This window comes from Stegostoma tigrinum, chromosome 10, assembly GCF_030684315.1.
Source record: "Stegostoma tigrinum isolate sSteTig4 chromosome 10, sSteTig4.hap1, whole genome shotgun sequence".
Classification (NCBI taxonomy): Eukaryota; Metazoa; Chordata; class Chondrichthyes; order Orectolobiformes; family Stegostomatidae; genus Stegostoma; species Stegostoma tigrinum.
This window is the reverse complement of record NC_081363.1, coordinates 32834348-32855347: the sequence shown is the minus strand read 5'-3', so window position 1 is coordinate 32855347 and position 21000 is coordinate 32834348. Positions and strand designations below refer to the sequence as shown.

The following is a 21000-nucleotide window of genomic DNA, read 5'->3' as shown; positions in this document are numbered from 1 at the left end:
GCCAGTTGATGTTTGTGTACCCTTGTGGTTAATTTCCTTCCTGTTTGTCCAATGTAGTGTTTGTTGCAGTCTTTGCAGGGAATCTTGTACATGACACCGGTCCTGTCCATAGTGGGTCTTTGGTCTGGATGAGCTGTTGGCGTAGGATTGATGTGGGTTTGTGTGCTACTCTGATGCCTAGTGGTCTTAGCAGTCTTGTAGTCCATTCAGATGTGTTCCTGATGTAAAGTAGCATGATGAGTGTGTTGGGCTGCGTAATATTTTCCTGTTGTCGTGCATGTGATAGGCATCTTCTGACCCAGTTTTTTGTGCATCCGTTGTCTTTGAATACTTGGAAGAGGTACTCTTTTCTTGGCTCTGTGCTGCTGCAGTGTGTTGTTGCTCGTTTAAATTATATTTCTCATGCAACTTCATTTGTATGTATTAGGGTGGTTGCTGTTGAAATTCAGTACTTGGTCAGCGTGTATGGTTTTCCTGTGTACCTTTGTTAGGAATTCCCCATTTTTTCTGTGTTCCACCATGACGTCCAGGAACAGCTCGCATTCCTGGACCCAGACCAAAGTTTAACTATCAGGCAGGAAAACACCACAGCACTTCATCAGAGGCTACACTGATGATGTTACCCAGCAGGGTAATGAAATGTCTGTGGAACATCGAACCAGTTTGGTGACCCAATCAACCACAGCATCCACAACCCGAGCCACAAATCTACTCAAATCTTAGGGTTAAGAAGCTGGCTGAAACCTACTTGCCAAAGAAGTTGTCAGTTGGAAATGGAGGGAGTATTGATTTGGCCAAGTATCAGAAAGCAGAGTAAGAGTAATGCCCTAATTGGCTAAATATGGCTAATGATCTCCTGCAAGGATCTGTATTAGAGCCTCAGTTATTTGTATACTAGTTTATTGTTATAGGAAGCTACAAATGCTAATTTGCCGATAATGCAAAGATGGCTGGTAGTATATGCAATTCATAAGAATATTGATTGAAGTAAGATAACATGATATGAAGCTGGATGAACGCAGCAGATCAAGCAGCATCAGAGGAGCAGGAAAGTTTGACATTTGACCATTCCTCAAAAAGGTTGATTGAAATAAATTGGCAAAAACTGTAGCAATTGGATTTTTAGGTAAAACAGATGTAAAATCATTCATTAAGACCTGAACAAAAAAAAAGGACAGAGAATTTTCTAATTGGTGAAACCTAGTAACAATGGAGTGGCTAACGAACTGGCAAGAGTTGGAAGACAAGGTGATCAGTCAGCTTCGCCTGGTCAGGAAGGAGTGATCTCATTCCAGAGTACGATGCAGCCTGAGCAAATTACACAATTCAGGGAATTTGGAGACAATGTGGTAATTTAGAACAAAGAAAATTACAGTACATGAACAGGCCCTTTGGCCCTCAAGCCTGCACCGATCCAGATTCTCTATTGAAACCTATTTTCCAGGGATCTGTATCCCTCTGTTCACTTCCCATTCATGTATTTATCTAGATACATCTTAAATAACACTATCATGCCCGCCTCTACCACCTCCGCTGGCAATGCATTCCAGACACCCACTCTCCTCTGCGTAAAGAACTTTCCATGCATATCTCCCTTAAACTTTTCCCCTCTCACCTTGAAATCGTGACCCCTAGTAACTGAGTCCCCCACTTTAGGGGAAAAGCTTCTTGCTATCCACCCTGTCTATACTGCTGATGATTTTGTAGACCTCAATCAGGTCTCCCGCAACCACTGTCTTTCTAGTGTGAATAATCTACTCAACCTCTCTCCTGGTTAACCTCCTCTGTATCCTCTCCAAAGCATCCACATCCTTTTGATAATGTGGCGAACAGAACTGTATGCAGTATTCCAAATATGGTCGAACCAAAGTCCTATACAACTGTAACATGACCTGCTAACTCCAGTACTCAATACCCCATCCGATGAATGAAAGCATGCCAGTTGCCTTCTTTAATGCAGAAGGGAGAAGGTACTTTTTTGCTATTTTTTTGGCTGGTAGTTTTCAAGGTTTAATTTTGAAATGGGTTACATTGAAGCTTAGGATTGGGAGCCACAGCATAAAAGTGGCACCACAGGTATACCATAAGTTCATTGGTTAGTGGTGTCTATCAATTTGGCTATCTACTTTAGGCTACTATCATTTGATGGTAAATAAGGGAGATATTTACAATCTGCAAACTAAAAGACCAGTGCAAAACTTTTTAAAATCAAATTAAGAACGAAGTAATTAAAATAGAGATTCTGGGCCAGACAATATGTTTTAACTGAGATATGAGAGGTGGTGGACCCCATTGAGCTTCGTTGTGATCATATATTAACAAGTTTCCATTGCTTGAGGAACTCTGACTCAGAGTTGATGAACTGCAGTCTGAACATCAAACACTGCAGCAGATCAGGGAGTGGGCTAGTTTCTTGGATACTGTGTTTCAGAAGGTAATTACACCCGTTAGATTAACTACCTGAAATTTGGAATCAGGACAAGAAGGGTGTGATGACAAGCGAGGTAGGTAGAGGGATCTAGAAGGTTCTGCGGAGGAATTGTACAAAATGCTAGTGCGGCCTCATTTGGAATATTGCGGGCAGTTCTGGTCGCCCCATTACAGGAAGGATGTGGAAGCATTGGAAAAGGTGCAGAGGAGATTTACAAGAATGTTGCCTGGTCTGGAGCGCAGGCCCTATGAAGAAAGGCTGAGGGCTGTTCTCAATGGAGAGAAGGAGGCTAAGAGGGGATTTAATAGAGACATACAAGAGGATCAGAGGATTAGATAGGGTGGACAGTGAGTCTTTTTCTGAGAATGATGACTTCAGCTTGTACAAGGGGGCATAGCTACAAATTGACGGGTTATAGATTTAAGACAGATGTAAGAGGCAGGTTCTTTACTCAGAGAGTGGTAAGGGCGTGGAACACCCTGCCTGCCAATGTAGTTAATTCAGCCACATTAGGGGCATTTAAACAGTCCTTGGATAAGCATATGGATGATGGTGGGATAGTGTAGGGGGAGGGGTTTAGATTAGTTCACAGGTTGGCGCAACATCGAGGGCCGAATGGCCTGTTCTGCACTGTATTGTTCTATGTTCTAACCCTCCCATTCAGCTTGTGTGTTTTGCAAACATGAATTCTTGATAGATCAACAATTAATTTTAAGCATCAGAAGATAGTGTTTTTTTTGTTAGCCAACGATATTAACGGATATAGGACATAGGTGAGTGTAAAGTTGAGTCACACATTAGTCATGACTTCATTGAATGCAGAACAGGCTGGAGGCTAAATGGCCACCTCCTGTACTACCTGGATGTACTGCAATGTCTAACTTGTAGAAATGGCTTGGGTTTAGAAATTTTAAACTCTGTGCTGAAGTAAGGCAAAAAAACAAGCTGTTAAGGTAATATTAAACGACGTAACAACAATACAGGTCAAGATTGATAGTATTTTGGACAGAATCCACCTTGAATGCCAGAGACAGTGCAGATAAAGTAGCAGAGACAAAAGTCTTGAAATCTTTTAAACAATTGGATGCTTTGATAAAAGAATTTTATTTTTCCAGATGGATAAATTGAGTTTGGTCGACTGGTCTTTCTTATTTGTAACCATCTTCTCAATGAGCTGCACTTTTGATGAATATATTAGAACAAGTAGTTATTCGTTAATGACTTATGATGCTTGTCATTGAACAAACTTCTGAACATCTGCAAACTTGTGAATTTGCATTTCTAAATCAAGAACCCAAATTCATTATCTTTGCCACAATCAGATTCTGTTTCTTTGTAGTGAATTGGTAAGAACCAATAAATTGTGCAATTAATTGTTTAGCTTGGCTACCTTATTTCTTTTGTGTTTGGTTTACATTTGTGTATCAAATCAACACAAAAATTTTCTTGCAGGGTTTTTTACAAACATATTTGGGATCCTTAGCAGCTGATTTCACCTACCACTTCCCATTACTAATATTCTTGCTTATACACAAAATTGCAAAAATCTAAATTAGAGGGCTGACTTAAAGATCCTTATTTACACATTCCTTATGAATTCTGTTATAATCTGCTTTTTGGGCACTGATTACATTTTCATCTTTGAGAAATTACCTTCTGTGGGCCTGTTTTTATTCATTGTATGTTAATTCACGCACTGCAAAATGAGTTAATACCGAATATGAATAACAAGGTTTTCAAATTTTGTTTCCATTGCCGTTTGAATTTAGTATGATACCAGATTTTAAGGTTGAAAAGTTCAAAGACTGTTTTGACAGGTACTCTATTATAGGTTAAAGTAAATTTGTTTACTTTGGACCTAAAGAAGATAAAATCGGGGTCTTTCTAAAATGGTGAAGAATTGGAAACCAGTCCAAACATAATTGAGGGTCCAACTCATAATTTATCAAATGTTATGACCAGGTAAAGAAAATAATGATAGTAAAGAAAGATACTATTTTCCTTTTAGAATTAATTTGGAGGACACTTTCTTGAACAAACACTGTTCTGACAAACTAAATATTACCTTTTTTATTTAACCAATTTGTCAGAGATGTCTTTACACACAGGTGGAACAGGTGGGTCTTGAACCCAGAGCTCTTGGCCCAGGGGTAGGGACACTACCACTGCGCCACAAGAGGGCCCGGCTTCTTGCACCCAGTATTCCCAGGTGGTTTCCCAGTACTAACCAGGCCTGAGAGTAATATGCTCCTAATATTCAGTTGGGGATCCCTGATGAGCCAAACCAATAACTAACAATTTGGCAGCCAACCACAACCTTGATATCAGTATCAGTAGCAATTTCTTTGCATATTTCCCGTGTACCAAGCTTTTGTTTTAAAGTAAAATGAATCTAGTTCATCAGACTCCAGGAATTTCCTTAATACGTTCCTGAATACACATTCGCTAATTTTCATCAGTGGATTATTGAAGTATGTTGAAGCAAGTAAATACTATCTAATAACAATTGCAGAGATGAGGCTGCATAGTAATAAGGATATCCTGAACGTTGAGGGATGTGTGATATTCAGAAGAGGTCATTGGTGAAATGTTTAGAGAAGACTTTGGTTCAGAATCAATCTGGGTTAAGCTGAGGAATAGGAGTGATCTACAGACCTCATCATAATAACCACTGTGTAGCATGAAACATTGGCTGCTCATAAGTCTCAAAGGATGCATGCTCTGGTAACAAGCAGAAAACAGGTTATAACAAATTTTGTAATGTGACAGGATCAATTAACTGGCTCAGGTAAAAAACACACCTGGATATCAGCAACTAAAATATGATTGAATTTTACATGCAATTTGAAGGAGAAGATGAGATCCAAGACTAATATTTTGCTTTTAAATAAGGGCACCTGTGAGGGCATGAAATATGAAGTGAACAAGGATACTTGTCTCAGATCAATAAAGAAACAGTGACAGATATTTAAGGAGTTATTTCAGAATATTCAAAATGAAATTATACAAATATATATAAAACAAATTTATTTCTATGAAAATTTTTCAAGGATGCACCTACCATCTGTTCTTTATTAAATAAGTTAAGAGAGGCATCAAGCATGAGGAAAAGGCACATAATTATGCCAAGGTGATTGGACAGAATGTAAAGAATGCCAGAAAATGATTGAGATTAATCAGAAGAAAGAAATTGGAGTATGAAAGGTAAGATACCAGAAATATAAAAATGGAAAGAAGTAATTTCTACAGCTATTTAAAAAAGAAAAACGTAAGGTAAAGTTGCCAGACCATTGGATAGCTCTCTCAGAGAGATGATTGGTGGTTTAACCTAAGGGTTACTATGCCTCAGGCGAGGTTGAAAAGGTGAATTCTTTATGGCAACCTCAGCTGGTGAGGGAATTTGACCTATGCCATTGGCATCACCTTACATGCAAACCAGCTGTCTAGCCAACTAAGCTAACAAATGTCCTGAGTGAGTTTGTAGAAAAGGAAATGGCGAATGAAGGAAACAATATTTGCCTTTGTCTTCACTATGAAGAATACAGAGTAGCTAGAAATCAAGAGTTGGAGGGAAGAAAATAATTTGAAGTTACAACCACCATGAAAGGAATATTGATGAATGGATATAGATGGCGGCAGATCCCAGGTCTTTAAATTTAATTCTAGACATTCGAGACTACCTAATAAGGTAGTAAATGTGTTGATGTTAATTTTCCAAAATTCCCTAAATAATGGAAAAGTTCCATTAGATAGGAAAGTAGCAAATTTATTCTTGGGCGAGTGAAGAGTGCAGAAAACAGGAAACAAGAAAAACTGAGTAATTAGAGAGGCTAATAAAATGTGAGGCTGGATGAACACAGCAGGCCAAGCAGCATCTCAGGAGCACAAAAGCTGACGTTTCGGGCCTAGACCCTTCATCAGAGAGGGGGATGGGGGGAGGGAACTGGAATAAATAGGGAGAGAGGGGGAGGCGGACCGAAGATGGAGAGTAAAGAAGATAGGTGGAGAGGGTGTAGGTGGGGAGGTAGGGAGGGGATAGGTCAGTCCAGGGAAGACGGACAGGTCAAGGAGGTGGGATGAGGTTAGTAGGTAGCTGGGGGTGCGGCTTGGGGTGGGAGGAAGGGATGGGTGAGAGGAAGAACCGGTTAGGGAGGCAGAGACAGGTTGGACTGGTTTTGGGATGCAGTGGGTGGAGGGGAAGAGCTGGGCTGGTTGTGTGGTGCAGTGGGGGGAGGGGATGAACTGGGCTGGTTTAGGGATGCAGTGGGGGAAGGGGAGATTTTGAAACTGGTGAAGTCCACATTGATACCATATGGCTGCAGGGTTCCCAGGCGGAATATGAGTTGCTGTTCCTGCAACCTTCGGGTGGCATCATTGTGGCAGTGCAGGAGGCCCATGATGGACATGTCATCAAGAGAATGGGAGGGGGAGTGGAAATGGTTTGCGACTGGGAGGTGCAGTTGTTTGTTGCGAACTGAGCGGAGGTGTTCTGCAAAGCGGTCCCCAAGCCTCCGCTTGGTTTCCCCAATGTAGAGGAAGCCGCACCGGGTACAGTGGATGCAGTATACCACATTGGCAGATGTGCAGGTGAACCTCTGCTTAATGTGGAATGTCATCTTGGGGACTGGGATGGGGGTGAGGGAGGAGGTGTGGGGACAAGTGTAGCATTTCCTGCGGTTGCAGGGGAAGGTGCCGGGTGTGGTCCATCCCAGATGTCCAAGTTCTTTAAGGACCGCAACTTTCCCCCCACGGTGATTGAGAATGCCCTTGACCGCGTCTCCCGCATTTCCCGCGACACATCCCTCACACCCCGCCCCCGCCACAACCGCCCCAAGAGGATCCCCCTCGTTCTCACACACCACCCTACCAACCTCCGGATACAACGCATTATCCTCCGACACTTCCGCCATTTACAATCCGAACCCACCACCCAAGACATTTTTCCATCCCCTCCCCTGTCTGCTTTCCGGAGAGACCACTCTCTCCGTGACTCCCTTGTTCGCTCCACACTGCCCTCCAACCCCACCACACCCGGCACCTTCCCCTGCAACCGCAGGAAATGCTACACTTGTCCCCACACCTCCTCCCTCACCCCCATCCCAGGCCCCAAGATGACATTCCACATTAAGCAGAGGTTCACCTGCACATCTGCCAATGTGGTATACTGCATCCACTGTACCCGGTGCGGCTTCCTCTACATTGGGGAAACCAAGCGGAGGCTTGGGGACCGCTTTGCAGAACACCTCCGCTCAGTTCGCAACAAACAACTGCACCTCCCAGTCGCAAACCATTTCCACTCCCCCTCCCATTCTCTTGATGACATGTCCATCATGGGCCTCCTGCACTGCCACAATGATGCCACCCGAAGGTTGCAGGAACAGCAACTCATATTCCGCCTGGGAACCCTGCAGCCATATGGTATCAATGTGGACTTCACCAGTTTCAAAATCTCCCCTTCCCCCACTGCATCCCTATACCAGCCCAGTTCATCCCCTCCCCCCACTGCACCACACAACCAGCCCAGCTCTTCCCCCCCACCCACTGCATCCCAAAACCAGTCCAAGCTGTCTCTGCCTCCCTAACCGGTTCTTCCTCTCACCCATCCCTTCCTCCCACCCCAAGCCGCACCCCCAGCTACCTACTAACCTCATCCCACCTCCTTGACCTGTCCGTCTTCCCTGGACTGACCTATCCCCTCCCTACCTCCCCACCTACACCCTCTCCACCTATCTTCTTTACTCTCCATCTTCGGTCCGCCTCCCCCTCTCTCCCTATTTATTCCAGTTCCCTCCCCCCATCCCCCTCTCTGATGAAGGGTCTAGGCCCGAAACGTCAGCTTTTGTGCTCCTGAGATGCTGCTTGGCCTGCTGTGTTCATCCAGCCTCACATTTTATTATCTTGGAATCTCCAGCATCTGCAGTTCCCATTATCTCTAATTAGAGAGGCTAGTGGTATTACAGCAAGAGTATTAGTCCAGAAATGTAGCTTATGTTCTGGGAACCTAGGTTCGAATCTTGCCACAGCAGATGACGGAATTTGAATTCAGTAAAAGATATTTAAAATTAAGAATCTGTCGATGACCATTAAATCATCGATGATTGTCAGAAAACCCACCTGGCTCATTAATGTCCTTCAAGGAAGGAAATCTGCTTTCCTTACCTGGTATCCTGAAATTTGGTTACCTGAAATCTGCCATTCTTACCATGGAGAGGTGATGGCCTAGTGGTATTGTTGCTGGACTGTTAATCCAGAGACCCAGATAATGTTCTGGGGACCTGGGTTCAAATCCTGCCACAGCAGATGGTAGAATTTGAATTCAATAAATATCTGGAATTAAGAATCTAATTTTACTGTGAATCCCAGCGACAATTGTCAGGGAAAAACCCATCTGGCTCACTAATGTCCTTTAGGGAAAGAAACTGCCTTCCTTACCTGACTCCAGACCCACAAAACTGTTGTTGACTCTGGGCAGTTAGGGATGGGCAATGAATGCTGCCTAGCCAATGACCCTCTCATCTCGTGTATGAATAAAGAATAATACATGTGCCTTCAAAACTATAGCAATGTGTTTGTCTCTCAGCTGCCTTCTGATATGGCCTGGCAATCCACTCATTTATATCATTTTCTACAAAGTCTCAGAAAAAAGAAACTGGACAGACCACCTGGCGTGGAACTAGGCACTGGAAATGACAGCAGCAAAACAGCCCTAATAACCTGCAAAGTACTCATTACTAACATCTGTCTCACCGACTAGTCAAGCAACAACCTGATATAGACATATTCACGGAATTATACCTTGCATGCAACGTCCCAGTACCACCATCACCATCCCTGGATATGCCCTGTTCCCCCAGTAGGACAGACACAGCAGAGGTGGCGGAACAAGTGGTATACAGCCAGCAGCAAGTTACCCTGGGGTTAAACATGGGCAAGGAAATTCCCTGCTAGTTATGATGTAATCACCTAGCTGATGAATCAGTATTCCTCCATGTTGAACAACACCGAGAAGAGTTTTAGTAATTAAAGTCTCTTGGTAAGACCACTTCGCAGATAGTCTTGAGTTCCTACATCGATTATAGACCAGACAGATGGTGCTTTAAGATGGGTTGCATGACATCACAACATAAGTCTAGCCAGTTGTACGTATATATTATGCAGCAACATCAGACAGCACAGAGCTTGTGTGATATCATTGAATGTAAATAATGTTGTTGAAAAACCTCAAGACATCTGTCTCAACAAAAACGTTTTTTTTATAGGTGTGCTAATATAAGACAAAAGCTTGCTTGCAATGTTGTTCAACCCAACCTGCATGTGAATTGAAAAAGTGTATCGTTAGTGAATGTGAAAGTGAAGTTAATGCCCAAAATCAGTCATGATTGTAACGAGTGCCAGAGTGGTATCGATACGCCGTATGGTCTACTTTAATCCCTATTTCTCATGTTCCTTGCTCTGTTTATTTCTGCTGAATTAGCATTAGTTCTTCACATTTCTGTGTGAGGTCAGAGTTTATTGGGAAACTTGGCACAACTGGAAGATCAGCATAGATTTTGTCCTGACATGCAGGTCAATGTGGGCAAATAAACTGAAGTGGCATGATGGTGAATATCAGCAACTTAACCATGCTGCACTTTTTGGTTTAAGCTATAGTGTTTGTTCTCTCACCACCTACTGCAGACCCAGTTTAGCTGCTATGTCAGTCATGCTGCTGCTGCTGTTTTGAAATTCTAAATTAATCCTTAAAAGTCTGGCATCCATGCTGTAATCTTGGAAGAAATTTGTTTTCACTAAGTCAGAAAAAACGATATGTTAAAAATCTCACCAGAGTTAATGAGCCACCTGTCAAAACTGTTACCCATAATGATCGGGGTCCAAAGGTACTCTGTTTCCTCATTTCAGTCTTCCAACCAGCGCTCACATCTGCTAATGGGTAAGCCAGTATTCCTTGGATAGTGTGAGATTGCCTAGTTTGATTCCTATGTTCAATACCTGATAGCAGACTTGATAGGAAATTCTGAATTGCCTTGGGTCAAAGTACCAAACTTCCTGCACTTAACATCCATAAGAGAGGATGGTGAAGGTCAGTAGAGAATGGAGTCCTCATTGTTATACCGTAATACTTTGTCATTGTATTACTCGATACTAGGTAGTGCAGCAAACCCCTGACAAAGCTTTCCAATATAGATAACATAAAAGTGAGGAAAATAATTTATTTAATTAGTATAAGATTAGAAGGGACAATTACAAAACTTTCAAACCTTGAGCAGAGTTGAAAATTCAAGAAAATGTATTTTCTCCCTAAGGATAATTTTCCAGAAAAAAGTTATTTCATATTAATTTTTAAAGAAAATGATCAGCTCCTGTTAAAAAGAATCTAAGGTTATTATTTTGAGAGAAGCGTAACTAAGTTACAGTTCCATAATGTCTATGTCAACGAGTACAAGCGGACAGAGTGGGAAAGTTTAAAAACAGTTGATTAATCATGTTCTACTGAGGATGGTGCTAGCTTCCTGGACTTGCAGCTGCCTTTTTAACCTATTTTTTACTCAATTAGTGAAAACATAACCACTTTGTAATGGATTGGAATTCAAACAATTTACATTTTATTCCTACTTGCATGCAGAGTTCCAATTTGAATAATTTTCATAAGCTGTTGTGTTCATGACATTTTAAGAATTGCTGGCTTTTAATACTGTTGGATTTGGGGAGGGAGCAGTTTTGCTAGGTAACTAAAAGTATTTTTTTTTAACAGCACAGATTTTTAATCCAGCATGGATACCCAGTTTTTGAGACGTATGGTTAGTTTTTGATCATCTACAGATACATATGTAAGATAGAAATTTCTGGTGGAAAACAGTGGAAGTGAAAAAGAAAATAATTCTTTTTCAGTATGGTGTCTGTTACTCCATGCAAGAAGACCATTTTCAACAACACTGAAATGGACAGAGAACAGAAAACAGCCTGGAAATCAGTACCTCTGCATCAGATTCCAAATGGTACCCCACTAAAAGAGTTACATAAACTTCCATGTGTTTCAGCATGTATCCAACAAGAGAATACCAACCTGAAACCTCCAGACACATTCCCAATAATCTCATTAAAAGCTAAGAAAAATCAAGTAACTCGTCAACTTCAATCCACAATCCTGGAAAATAAGGAAATGTTTCATGTAATTCCTCCTGATGCACTTTTTGAATCAAAATCTATTGTGAAATTAAACCAGAGTTATGTCAAATCTCATTTAAATCCGATTGGATCTACGGTGATCAAACAAATAGTCTCTGAGAGTCCTGCCAAAATATTCCAAAAAATGAAAGACAAACTTCACTGTGATCATCTTCAGATAACTGAAAATCACTATCTTCAAACCCCTCCAAAAAAATCTTTTGGTTTGAATGGGACTGTTGCATCTGTGAATGGACGTGTAACAGAAAACACATTTTCAGGTATGAACTAATATTGAGTCAATATTGATTATTATTCATGGCTATGCATATTTAATATTTTGTTTATTTTATCATTAAACCCAGCTACTTGTATTTAGCAGCATGTACGGGTGCATCAATAATTGATGAGACAATTTTGTTTTCTAATTCAATCATTATTTAACAAAAGAGAATCTAAATATCAATTCTCTCCTTTCATGGATGAACATGTTGCTGGCCAGGATATGTTGCCTGTCCTCAACTGTGCTTGAGAAGCTGCCACTGAGCAACCTTGATTTGCTGCAATCTATCTGGTTCATCTTTTCTATATCAGTTTTACCCAACTGAGTGACTTTTACAGAGGTGGCTATTAAGAGTCGACCGTATTGCTGATAGTTAAGAGGTGCATCTAAACCAGATCAAAGTGTGTTCACCCAGCTTCACACTTTGTTATCAAAAGATACAAGTGATCGCTTTCGGGTTAGATTTTTATGACAAACAACAATAGTTTCATTGACACTATTGCTGTGGTTGGTTTTCCCAAATGTATTGATTAGTTGAATTTACATTCCACCAACTGCCACAATAGAATTTGAATCCATATCCCCAGAGCATTAGCCTGAACTTCTGGATTGCGGGTCCAGTAACACTGCTTACTGACCTGTCGAGTCAACAATGTTTATCCAGTGAAATACAAGGTATTAAAAATAAGCTGAAGTTGTACCTGTTTTCAATACAATGGCAAAAGAAATCATTGATTGGTATTAAATTGAAACAAATAAAAGAATTAGATGAACACAGCAGGCCAAGCAGCATCATGACAGCAGGAAGGCTGACGTTTTGGGCCTAGACCCTTCATCAGAAATTTCTTATGATGCTGCTTGGCCTGCTGTGTTCATCCAGCTCGACACCTTGTTATCTCGGATTCTCCAGCATCTGCATTTCCTATTATCTCAAATAAAAGAATTAACCTTGATGAATTCTTGAATAAGAAATCTAAAACACCTAACACCACCATAGTTTGGCTCAGTTGTAGCACAAGTTGTCAATTCCAGGTGCACCCCATTACTTGTATTCATAAGCAGTGGCAAACTAACGGGAAAGGTTAACCTCCAAAAGAGAGAAACTTTTTATTTCTTCTTTATTTAATGAGATTTTGCACTGAGTGTTTGCTTAATCACAAGCAAGTACATTGGTTAGAAAATGTTTTGGAACATCCAGCAAACATTAAAAGTACAACGTAACATTGCTTTAGAAATGAAACAACTACAAATTCAACTCCCTCAGAGTATCCTAGAATAAAAAAAGCATTTGCCACAGCTAGAATGCTTAAAGTAGTACCTATTTCTAATAAAATCTGAGTTGCTAAGAAATTTACATATTATACTTGTCAGGAAGTCATGGCTGTGGGACAGGAAAGAATATAGAAATCATCCATTAAAAGGTGAGAATTCAGATTACTGTTGTATCTAATTCTATTTGAGAAGGTACTGGTGAGCTGCTGCCTTACACCTCCAATGTAATCCTTGACGTGGAGGTACTCTGACAGCATTGTTACGTAGGACTTCATACGTTATCATCCAGTGACAATACAGGAGTAGCAAGGAGTTTCCAGGGTGGTGTGTGACTTGAACTTACAGGTGTGCCACGTACTTGTTCTCTTATCCTTCTATGCAGTAGAGGTCATGCATTTGGGAGGTGCTGTTGAAGAAGCCTTGGCAAGCTGATGTAGGTGTGTACACACTACAACCACTGTGTATTGGTGGTGGAAGAGGTGAATATTGGTGAATATTGCAGAACAGCAATAAAACTGGCCCTGTCATTGGTATCTGCATACCATGTACAAACTCATTTTAAAACATTAATGTGATGGGTACATTCACGCTGCTTGCTTTGCTGTTGTTGTGTAAAGTTTCATAAGTGTTATTGGAACTGCAGTCACCTAGGCAAATAGGGAATATCCTATGACAGTCCTAATATGTGGCTTGAAGATGATGGAAAGACTTTGAGGAGCTGAGAATTCTCAGCATCTGACCCATTCTTTTACCCACAGTATTTATGAGGCTGATCTAATTAATTCTGGTCACTGCTAATTCCAGGATGTTTATGGTAGGGCATGTAATGATAACGGTAATAAATGTCAAGGGGATGTGGATATGGTCTATCTTGTTGAAGATGTTTATTGTGTAGTATTTGAGGGTGCAATATTAATAGTCAGTTAATAATCCAAGTTCTTGTTGCTTATGACCGTAAACTTCTTCAACTACCAATGAAATGGAACACTGCAATAATCACCACTTCTGACCTTATGGAGAGAAAGCTATTGATAAGTGTCCAAAAATGTTTGGCCTAAGCCACCATCTAATGAAACTCCTACAATGTAAAGATTAACCTTCACCAACTACAGTGTCATCTGCTTTTGTGCTGAGTGTGACTCCAGCTAAAGAAGTGTTTCTTTTGTGATCTCGATTGATTATATTTTGCAATGGCTCCTTGATCTAACTCTTGGTCAATGCCACTTGGTGTCAAATGCAGTCACTGTCACCTCAGAAGTGACAATACTGATTAAAGAAGACATTTTTTGTTAAAAAGAGGTTAGCTTCGAGATCGTGAGGATGTAATTTAATTGGTTAAAGTTGATAAGTAAATGTGTATGACCATGCTGTTTGTGGGTATTCTAAAAATTTCTACTTAGAAAAGAAATCATGTATAAAGATTACAGAATAGTATTGGGACTTTTGAAATTCATAGACTTCCTGTCTAAAATTGTTTTGTAACAAGGCATCTTACTTATTCCCTGGCCTAACACTGAAAATTGACCATTCTTTTCAGTTGTACTACATTGTACTCACTTTGTGTCTACCTGAAGCCGTTGCTGTGCCAGTTCTCAGTTTCCCGTTGTCTTTGACCCTGCCACAGGGTCCGTCTTGCCTTTCAAATCTTTTCAAAGAAAACAAACCTTTGAAAATCTCCATTAGATGCAGTGGTCATGACATGCAGATGGTATGTAGTGTAAAATTTATTTGCCTGAAACTTTCTGTCTGTGAGGGCAGTGGAAATAGAGACAATCCGAATAATTTCAAAAGAAAACTAAGCAGGTATCTGAGAGAAATAAACTTGCAGGGCTATGGGAAGGTGACATATAACGGGGCTATTGGATTGCTCCACAGAGAGTTGGTATTGATTGTATGCTAGCCTCTATTTGCAGTGTAATGAGTGGCTACATCTGTAAGTTGTACTCTTTTGACAGCTAGCCACCTTCTTAAACTCCCTCCCCCCCCCCCACCCCAACAATAAGTGCAAGGGTCTTACTTTCTACGTATGATTGAAAACATTCAGTCAGCTGTTTCCCTCCCTCCCACTAGTCCACTGTGTTAGAGGTTCTCTAAAATTTCAATCACAATACCCAATCTATCCCAGAATTTGTATCATTTTCTAGATTTTGACCTATCTCCCGTTATGCCCTCTTTTACGTAAAGGATACCATCCTTGAAAACTCCACCCTTTCAATTTTGGAAAGTCCACTATGAGAACTGGTTCTGATGCTTTAGCTGTATGACACAATTTGCATTGCAGTCATCTAGATTCAGTTTTACAACTGTGTATTGCATGGTTTGCTTCATAGAATCATGCAATGCAAAAGGAGAATACTGGGTCCGTTGCACTAGTGCAGGTTTATTCATAGATCTATTTAATTAATCCTCTCTTGTACTGACCTTGTGACACTTTTCTCCCACACTTAAGTAAATCTGAATTAGAGAACTATGTTTATTGATACCACCGCTAGGCGATGCAATAGGCGGCACTGCGGCTCAGTGGTTAGCACTGCCGCCTCATAGTGCCAGGGACCCTGGTTTAATTCCACCCTTGAATGACTGTCTGTGGGCAGTTTGCACGTTCTCCCCGTGTCTGCATGGGTTTAAACTAGGTGCTCAGGTTTCCTCCCACAGTCCAAAGATTTGCAGGTTAGGTGGATTGGCCATGCTAAATTGCCCATTGTATTCCGGGATATGTAGGTTATGTGTATTAGCTATGGGAAATGCAGGGATAGGTTAAGGGAATAGGTCTGTGTGGATGCTATTCAGAGGGTTACCATACTGTAGGAATTCTAAAGATAACTGCTGTTCAATTACCAAACAGTGACTGCAAAAGTACAGGAATACAACTTTGCTGTGCCACATTACTGTAAAGGTGCTGATGCAGGGGCTTCCATTTGCACATGTGCGAATACATACTGTTGAAGAAGGCTCTGTTGCAGCCAGGTGACTTGACATCACTGGCACCACCTGTGTGGGTAGTGGCAGCCATCTTTATCAGTCACCTTGGCATTGTTAACAAACTTAGAAATTAGAGGTGTCTGTTTTTCTGGTGCTAATAAATTATCCAGTGAGTGTACTTCACAATTTTGCACAAACGATATCTGCCCTCAATGCTAAACAGCAATATCTTTTAGACAGAAATACAACACACTTCAACTTCTTAAAAAAGTAGTACTATCAGTGCAGAACAGAAGTCAAAGAATTATTACAGCACACAGCAGTGCATTTGGCCCAACATGCTTATACTGGCTTAAAATTAGTGTCTCAGGTATCATTCTTTTCAAATTGCCTAATTCTCTTCTGAATGCCTCAATTGAACCTGGCTTCACCACGTTCTAAGGCAGTGCATTCCAGACTCTAACCAGTCACTACGTGATAGAATTTCCTCATATCACTTTTTTGCTACTTTTTCGTCTGTACTCTCTCATTCTAGCTCCTTTCATGAGTGGGAATATTTTCTCCCATTTTGATGTCTAGTGTCCTCATGGTTGTGAATACCTCAAATTGGTCTCCTCTCAGTCTTGTCTTCTCCAAGGGAAAACAAAACTCAGTTTTGTCATTTTATCATCATAATTGAAACTCCTCATCCCTGCATGCATCCTTTATCCTTTTCTTTCTTCAAGACCTTCAAATTGTTCTGAAAGTGTAGCACCCAAAAATTGATGCACTACTCTGGGTGAGGCTGAAAAATGCTTGATCTATACACAAACATTCCATACTACGGTACTTAAAGACAAATGGAGGTGCTTTTTTTTATTGCCATCAATTTGCTGGCACTTAAAAATGTTGCAGTTTTAGCTTGATCATCTTAAAACTGATGAATTAAAAAATTGCTTATCCCTAATCTGTTTATTGAGAATGAGTGTTTGTTGGATTTCCAAGCATATAAGATTGAAATCTGTGGCTCAAATATTGAATCGTTGCCCCTTGTTAGGTGTATAGAGCCTACTTCGATTGGTTAACTTCAACAATTAATGATGTTAACCATAGATTAAATAGCTCTCTTGCATTTAGTAGAACATGCAGGAGCTTAACGTGGTCTACCTGTTGATAACTCACTTTTATTCTCACCAGATCATCCTTTCTTATTTGTTCTGTGGATTTGTTTGGCTACTAGTTTATTTTGATCCATTTTGCACAATTATATACAATATTTCTGTGTTTAGATATTCATGTAAGATGTAGTTGTATTGATATAAACTTGTGGTCTATTTATAGTCCCAACTGTGCCAGTTGGTTGCCAGTCTTCACAAAAGAAGGACCATGCTCCTGTGATGCAACAATCCCCAGCCAAAATCTTTTTACAAATGAAACAAGGCAATCAGTGTGCATCATTGGCTTCGGTTAAACTTTCAAAGCATAAAGGTAAAGTCTAATGGCGTTGTTCTTATTCATTTCTAATGTCTATAGTCCTTTGATCTGTTGAACTTACCCAATAATAATATTTTTGAAAGTTGGAATCTATGTGCATAGCTGATTTGTATGATACATGACATTATTTTTGATAAGATAATACCACGCTGTGAGGTTATCAAACCACTTTAACCCAAGTTGGACATAAGGACAAAAATAAAATGAGAAAATATAAATTCTAAGCAACTATTCCTACTATCTTCATGCAATTTCTTAGTGCATAATTTTAGCCTACTTAACTGTAGACTTTACTTGCCACTAGAAATCTCCTATGGATAGTCACTGGAGTAAAATTGGGAAATTGTGCAAGCAGTTTGCCTCCAGCAAAGTTCTATAATCAACAATAAAAAATAACCAGGCAACTTGTCTTAATGATGCAAATTTACAATAAAGGTGATACCAAGTGGACACACCTCAGATAGTGCTCTGCAACATTTTGAGTTTGACCTGAGAGGGTGGTCCTGGTTTCACATTTTGTCAAAATTCTTCATTTCTGAACACAAAATTCCCTAACCTGTGGATTGAATTGTCCATCTAGATTATATGTTCAACTTGCTGAAATTGGACATGAACTCTCAACTTTTAGAATGGAAGGCAAGAGTCTGTCCATTGATCCTAGGCCTTCGTTCAGTATACTTCCTTTGTTTAAGTATACATTTGACGATTGCCTTGAATTCAGATAATCAGTCGACATAAATTACTCCTTACGTATCCACATTTACAATCCCTGATTAGTCCGATCAAACTGTTCATTAAAGTCATCTCTTATAATTTGCAGATATTCTACTGACTAGGTGAGAAAATATTTGATGTAAAATCGTTTAATTTCAGTTATTTTCATTTCTTTTTAAAGTGGTGGTTAAGCTCTTCATCCTCTCCGGTCTGGCAAAAGCAGCCTGTTAATCTGCAAGTTGGCAACGTGGTTTCTTGTATTGTCCAAGATATAAATGAGTAAAACTTATATTGCCATTCAACTCATTCATACGATTTTCATGCTTGGGAGTGGACAGTATGACCTAATTTTCTAAATTTCTGGATTCAGAACAGAATTTTGGTCCATTTCCTAACTGTGCAAACCTGACCCGGAGAATAAGTGCCTCTGCACATTTGAATTTGGTTTGGGCAGTGGATGAAAATAAAATGGTAGTCATGGTGAGCAACCTACAGACAGTGCAGAGTTAGGCTGAGGAGAACCAATGTTTTGCTGAATCTAAGGAAAAGTACGATAAAACAAACACAATCTTTGTCCCTCTCAACCCTCACTAACTCATACCTCATTCATGATCCTCATGCGCTCAACCCCACTCAGAGTCTTTCTTAATACTCATACCTTTCCACACACCCCCATATCCTATTACAGATCCTATTCCAACTCAATCTATTCTGCTCCACCCTGTGCCCTTACACACACCAGGCCAGACCCCAGCGTCCATGCTGGTATTAAATAAAGGTGTGTTATTTCAATTAATTAACTATTGAAAAATAAAGCTACAATCACTTGTTAAAATCCATTCACTACATTTAACTTTGTTTAATCCTTTGTAAAAGTAAACATTGGAATTTATGTCCAACCTCAGTTTATGATTGTTTGGTGTTGTCAATCAAACGATCAGGTGACCAGCACACTTCTGTGATAATGCAATGTTTTGAAATGAATCATGTAGGACAAATTTTATGATAATCCACATACATGTGTCACCACACAGAGTGAAATAGTCAGCATATTTTAAAAACACGAAACACGGGGGGGTTTTTTGTCAAATATTTAAAGGGCAGGAGTTTTAAATCTCTTGACATCTTGACAGTTCCCTTGATCATTTCAATGAATTTGTGTACTTTTTATAGATGTTCATATCTGCTTTTCGCAATTTCAGAGGGTGCTATATCTCTCCCAAATGGAGCTGGACCTTGCCCAGAAATGTTTTGAGACCATATCCCCAAGAGGATGCCCATCTCTCCAAAGTAGTCCAGCAGGTTTAGACCTTCAACAACCAGGTCTAAAATTGACAAGTCGTGTCTTGCACGTTTCACTAGCGAAAATATGATCAGTCTTTGGCAGCTGTATTTTCTCCTCATTTGCTTCTGTGGACCATGAATGCAGAAATTAGATCCCATCCCCGTCATCCAGTGTCTCTCTCCCCATCCATAAAATGGTAAATCTTGTGTTCACAGATTATGCATCCAAATTTGCCTTCACTGCAATTTTCATAATAACAGAAAGTCTGTCAATCTTTCAGAAGTTTCAGGCCTTTTTTTTAAACTGTAACAAAATTGGAGTCAGAGAAACAAGAGTGGGAAAACATTTAGAAGGGAAATAATAATAATATTGGATTATATTGTATTACAGGAAGATAATTCTAGAGATAATTAATTTTGGAAGATTAGAAATACAATGGTGAAGTATGATGGTAATTTTACAATGTATCCATGAGAAGTAATGTAACCAATCTGCAATGAGTATCTTAGCATGGAAAGTGTGTACAATTTGAAGGCATTTCTCTCTGCTTTCCTACAATTGAGTGTTTTCGGTGAGTGTCCTGAAATCATCAAAGAGCTGTGTAGACTTAGATTTCAGGAGTGACCGTTGTTCTGCTGAGTTAATCGATCTCAGTGGTGGGCCATGCCACAAATAGGGAAGGAAATGTCAACTATGTTTCTCATCCTGATTGTTCAGTCACTCCTGCTGACTACATGTATATTTGATTGCAGTTGTGGGACACTGGCCAACTAGAAGTCTACTGGCATAAAAGGAATTATGACGACTACTTGATCTTTTCAGTATCAATTGTGCTCATTTGTATGAGCTTTTCAATGTACTTTTAACCTTCAAATTTAATATCTCTTTGTACTGTTCATATCCAATGACTATGATGTCTGTTCCACTACTTAGCTGGTACAAAGTAACATTTGTTGGCTTTGCTAAATACTATTTTGCATTGTTTAGTTGTTTTGAGTAATCAGACGCTAAAAGCTGTCTTGAGTCTTTCTGCATTTTCGCTGGGGCATTCTGTAACTTCTGACCTGTTTCCTTTTATTTCGCCACTCTTTCTAGTTTGGCAGGTACATTTGACCAATTTGCATTGGGTTTCTCAGTCACGTAATTTATCTGAGTGAAAAAACAGTTATGATTCAAACACTTACTTCTGTGACACTATTCTGAATATTTCTTCTACGCCAACACAAGTCTCCTAAAAACTCTGCTTGGTCTAGAGTCTAATGTTTTTAAGTTCAATGTGAAATTTTATTAAATGACATTTAAAATTTATGAACAACAGTAGAGCTTGTCGCTTGGGATATTCAAATGAAGAATGTTGGTCAGGCAGGATTTATTTCCTTCTGAATACATTAACTGTTTATTATTTGCATATCAACATAGGTTCACTTCCAGTTCTACACTGTCTATTTGTCATCC

The 21000-nt window shown here is 40.0% G+C and overlaps 2 protein-coding genes across 6 annotated transcripts in view; one reads left to right on the top strand and one right to left on the bottom strand.

The window, feature by feature from the left end:
• Positions 1–21000, bottom strand: part of im:7136021 (uncharacterized) — a 108380-nt gene that overhangs the window by 23443 nt on the left and 63937 nt on the right. The gene's annotated exons all lie outside the window — the stretch shown is intronic.
• mis18bp1 (MIS18 binding protein 1) overlaps positions 1–21000 on the top strand; it is an 83845-nt gene that overhangs the window by 5360 nt on the left and 57485 nt on the right. Inside the window, exons 2-4 of one of the 5 annotated variants that reach the window (XM_059649086.1) lie at positions 1802–1970; positions 11184–11877; positions 17394–17540. In XM_059649086.1, the coding sequence (XP_059505069.1) occupies positions 11322–11877; positions 17394–17540 (703 nt within the window). In that variant the 5' untranslated portion in view covers positions 1802–1970; positions 11184–11321. The remainder of the gene's footprint in view (positions 1–1801; positions 1971–11183; positions 11878–17393; positions 17541–21000) is intronic. The other 4 variants (XM_059649087.1, XM_059649089.1, XM_059649088.1 and 1 more) reach the window with 4 other exon arrangements.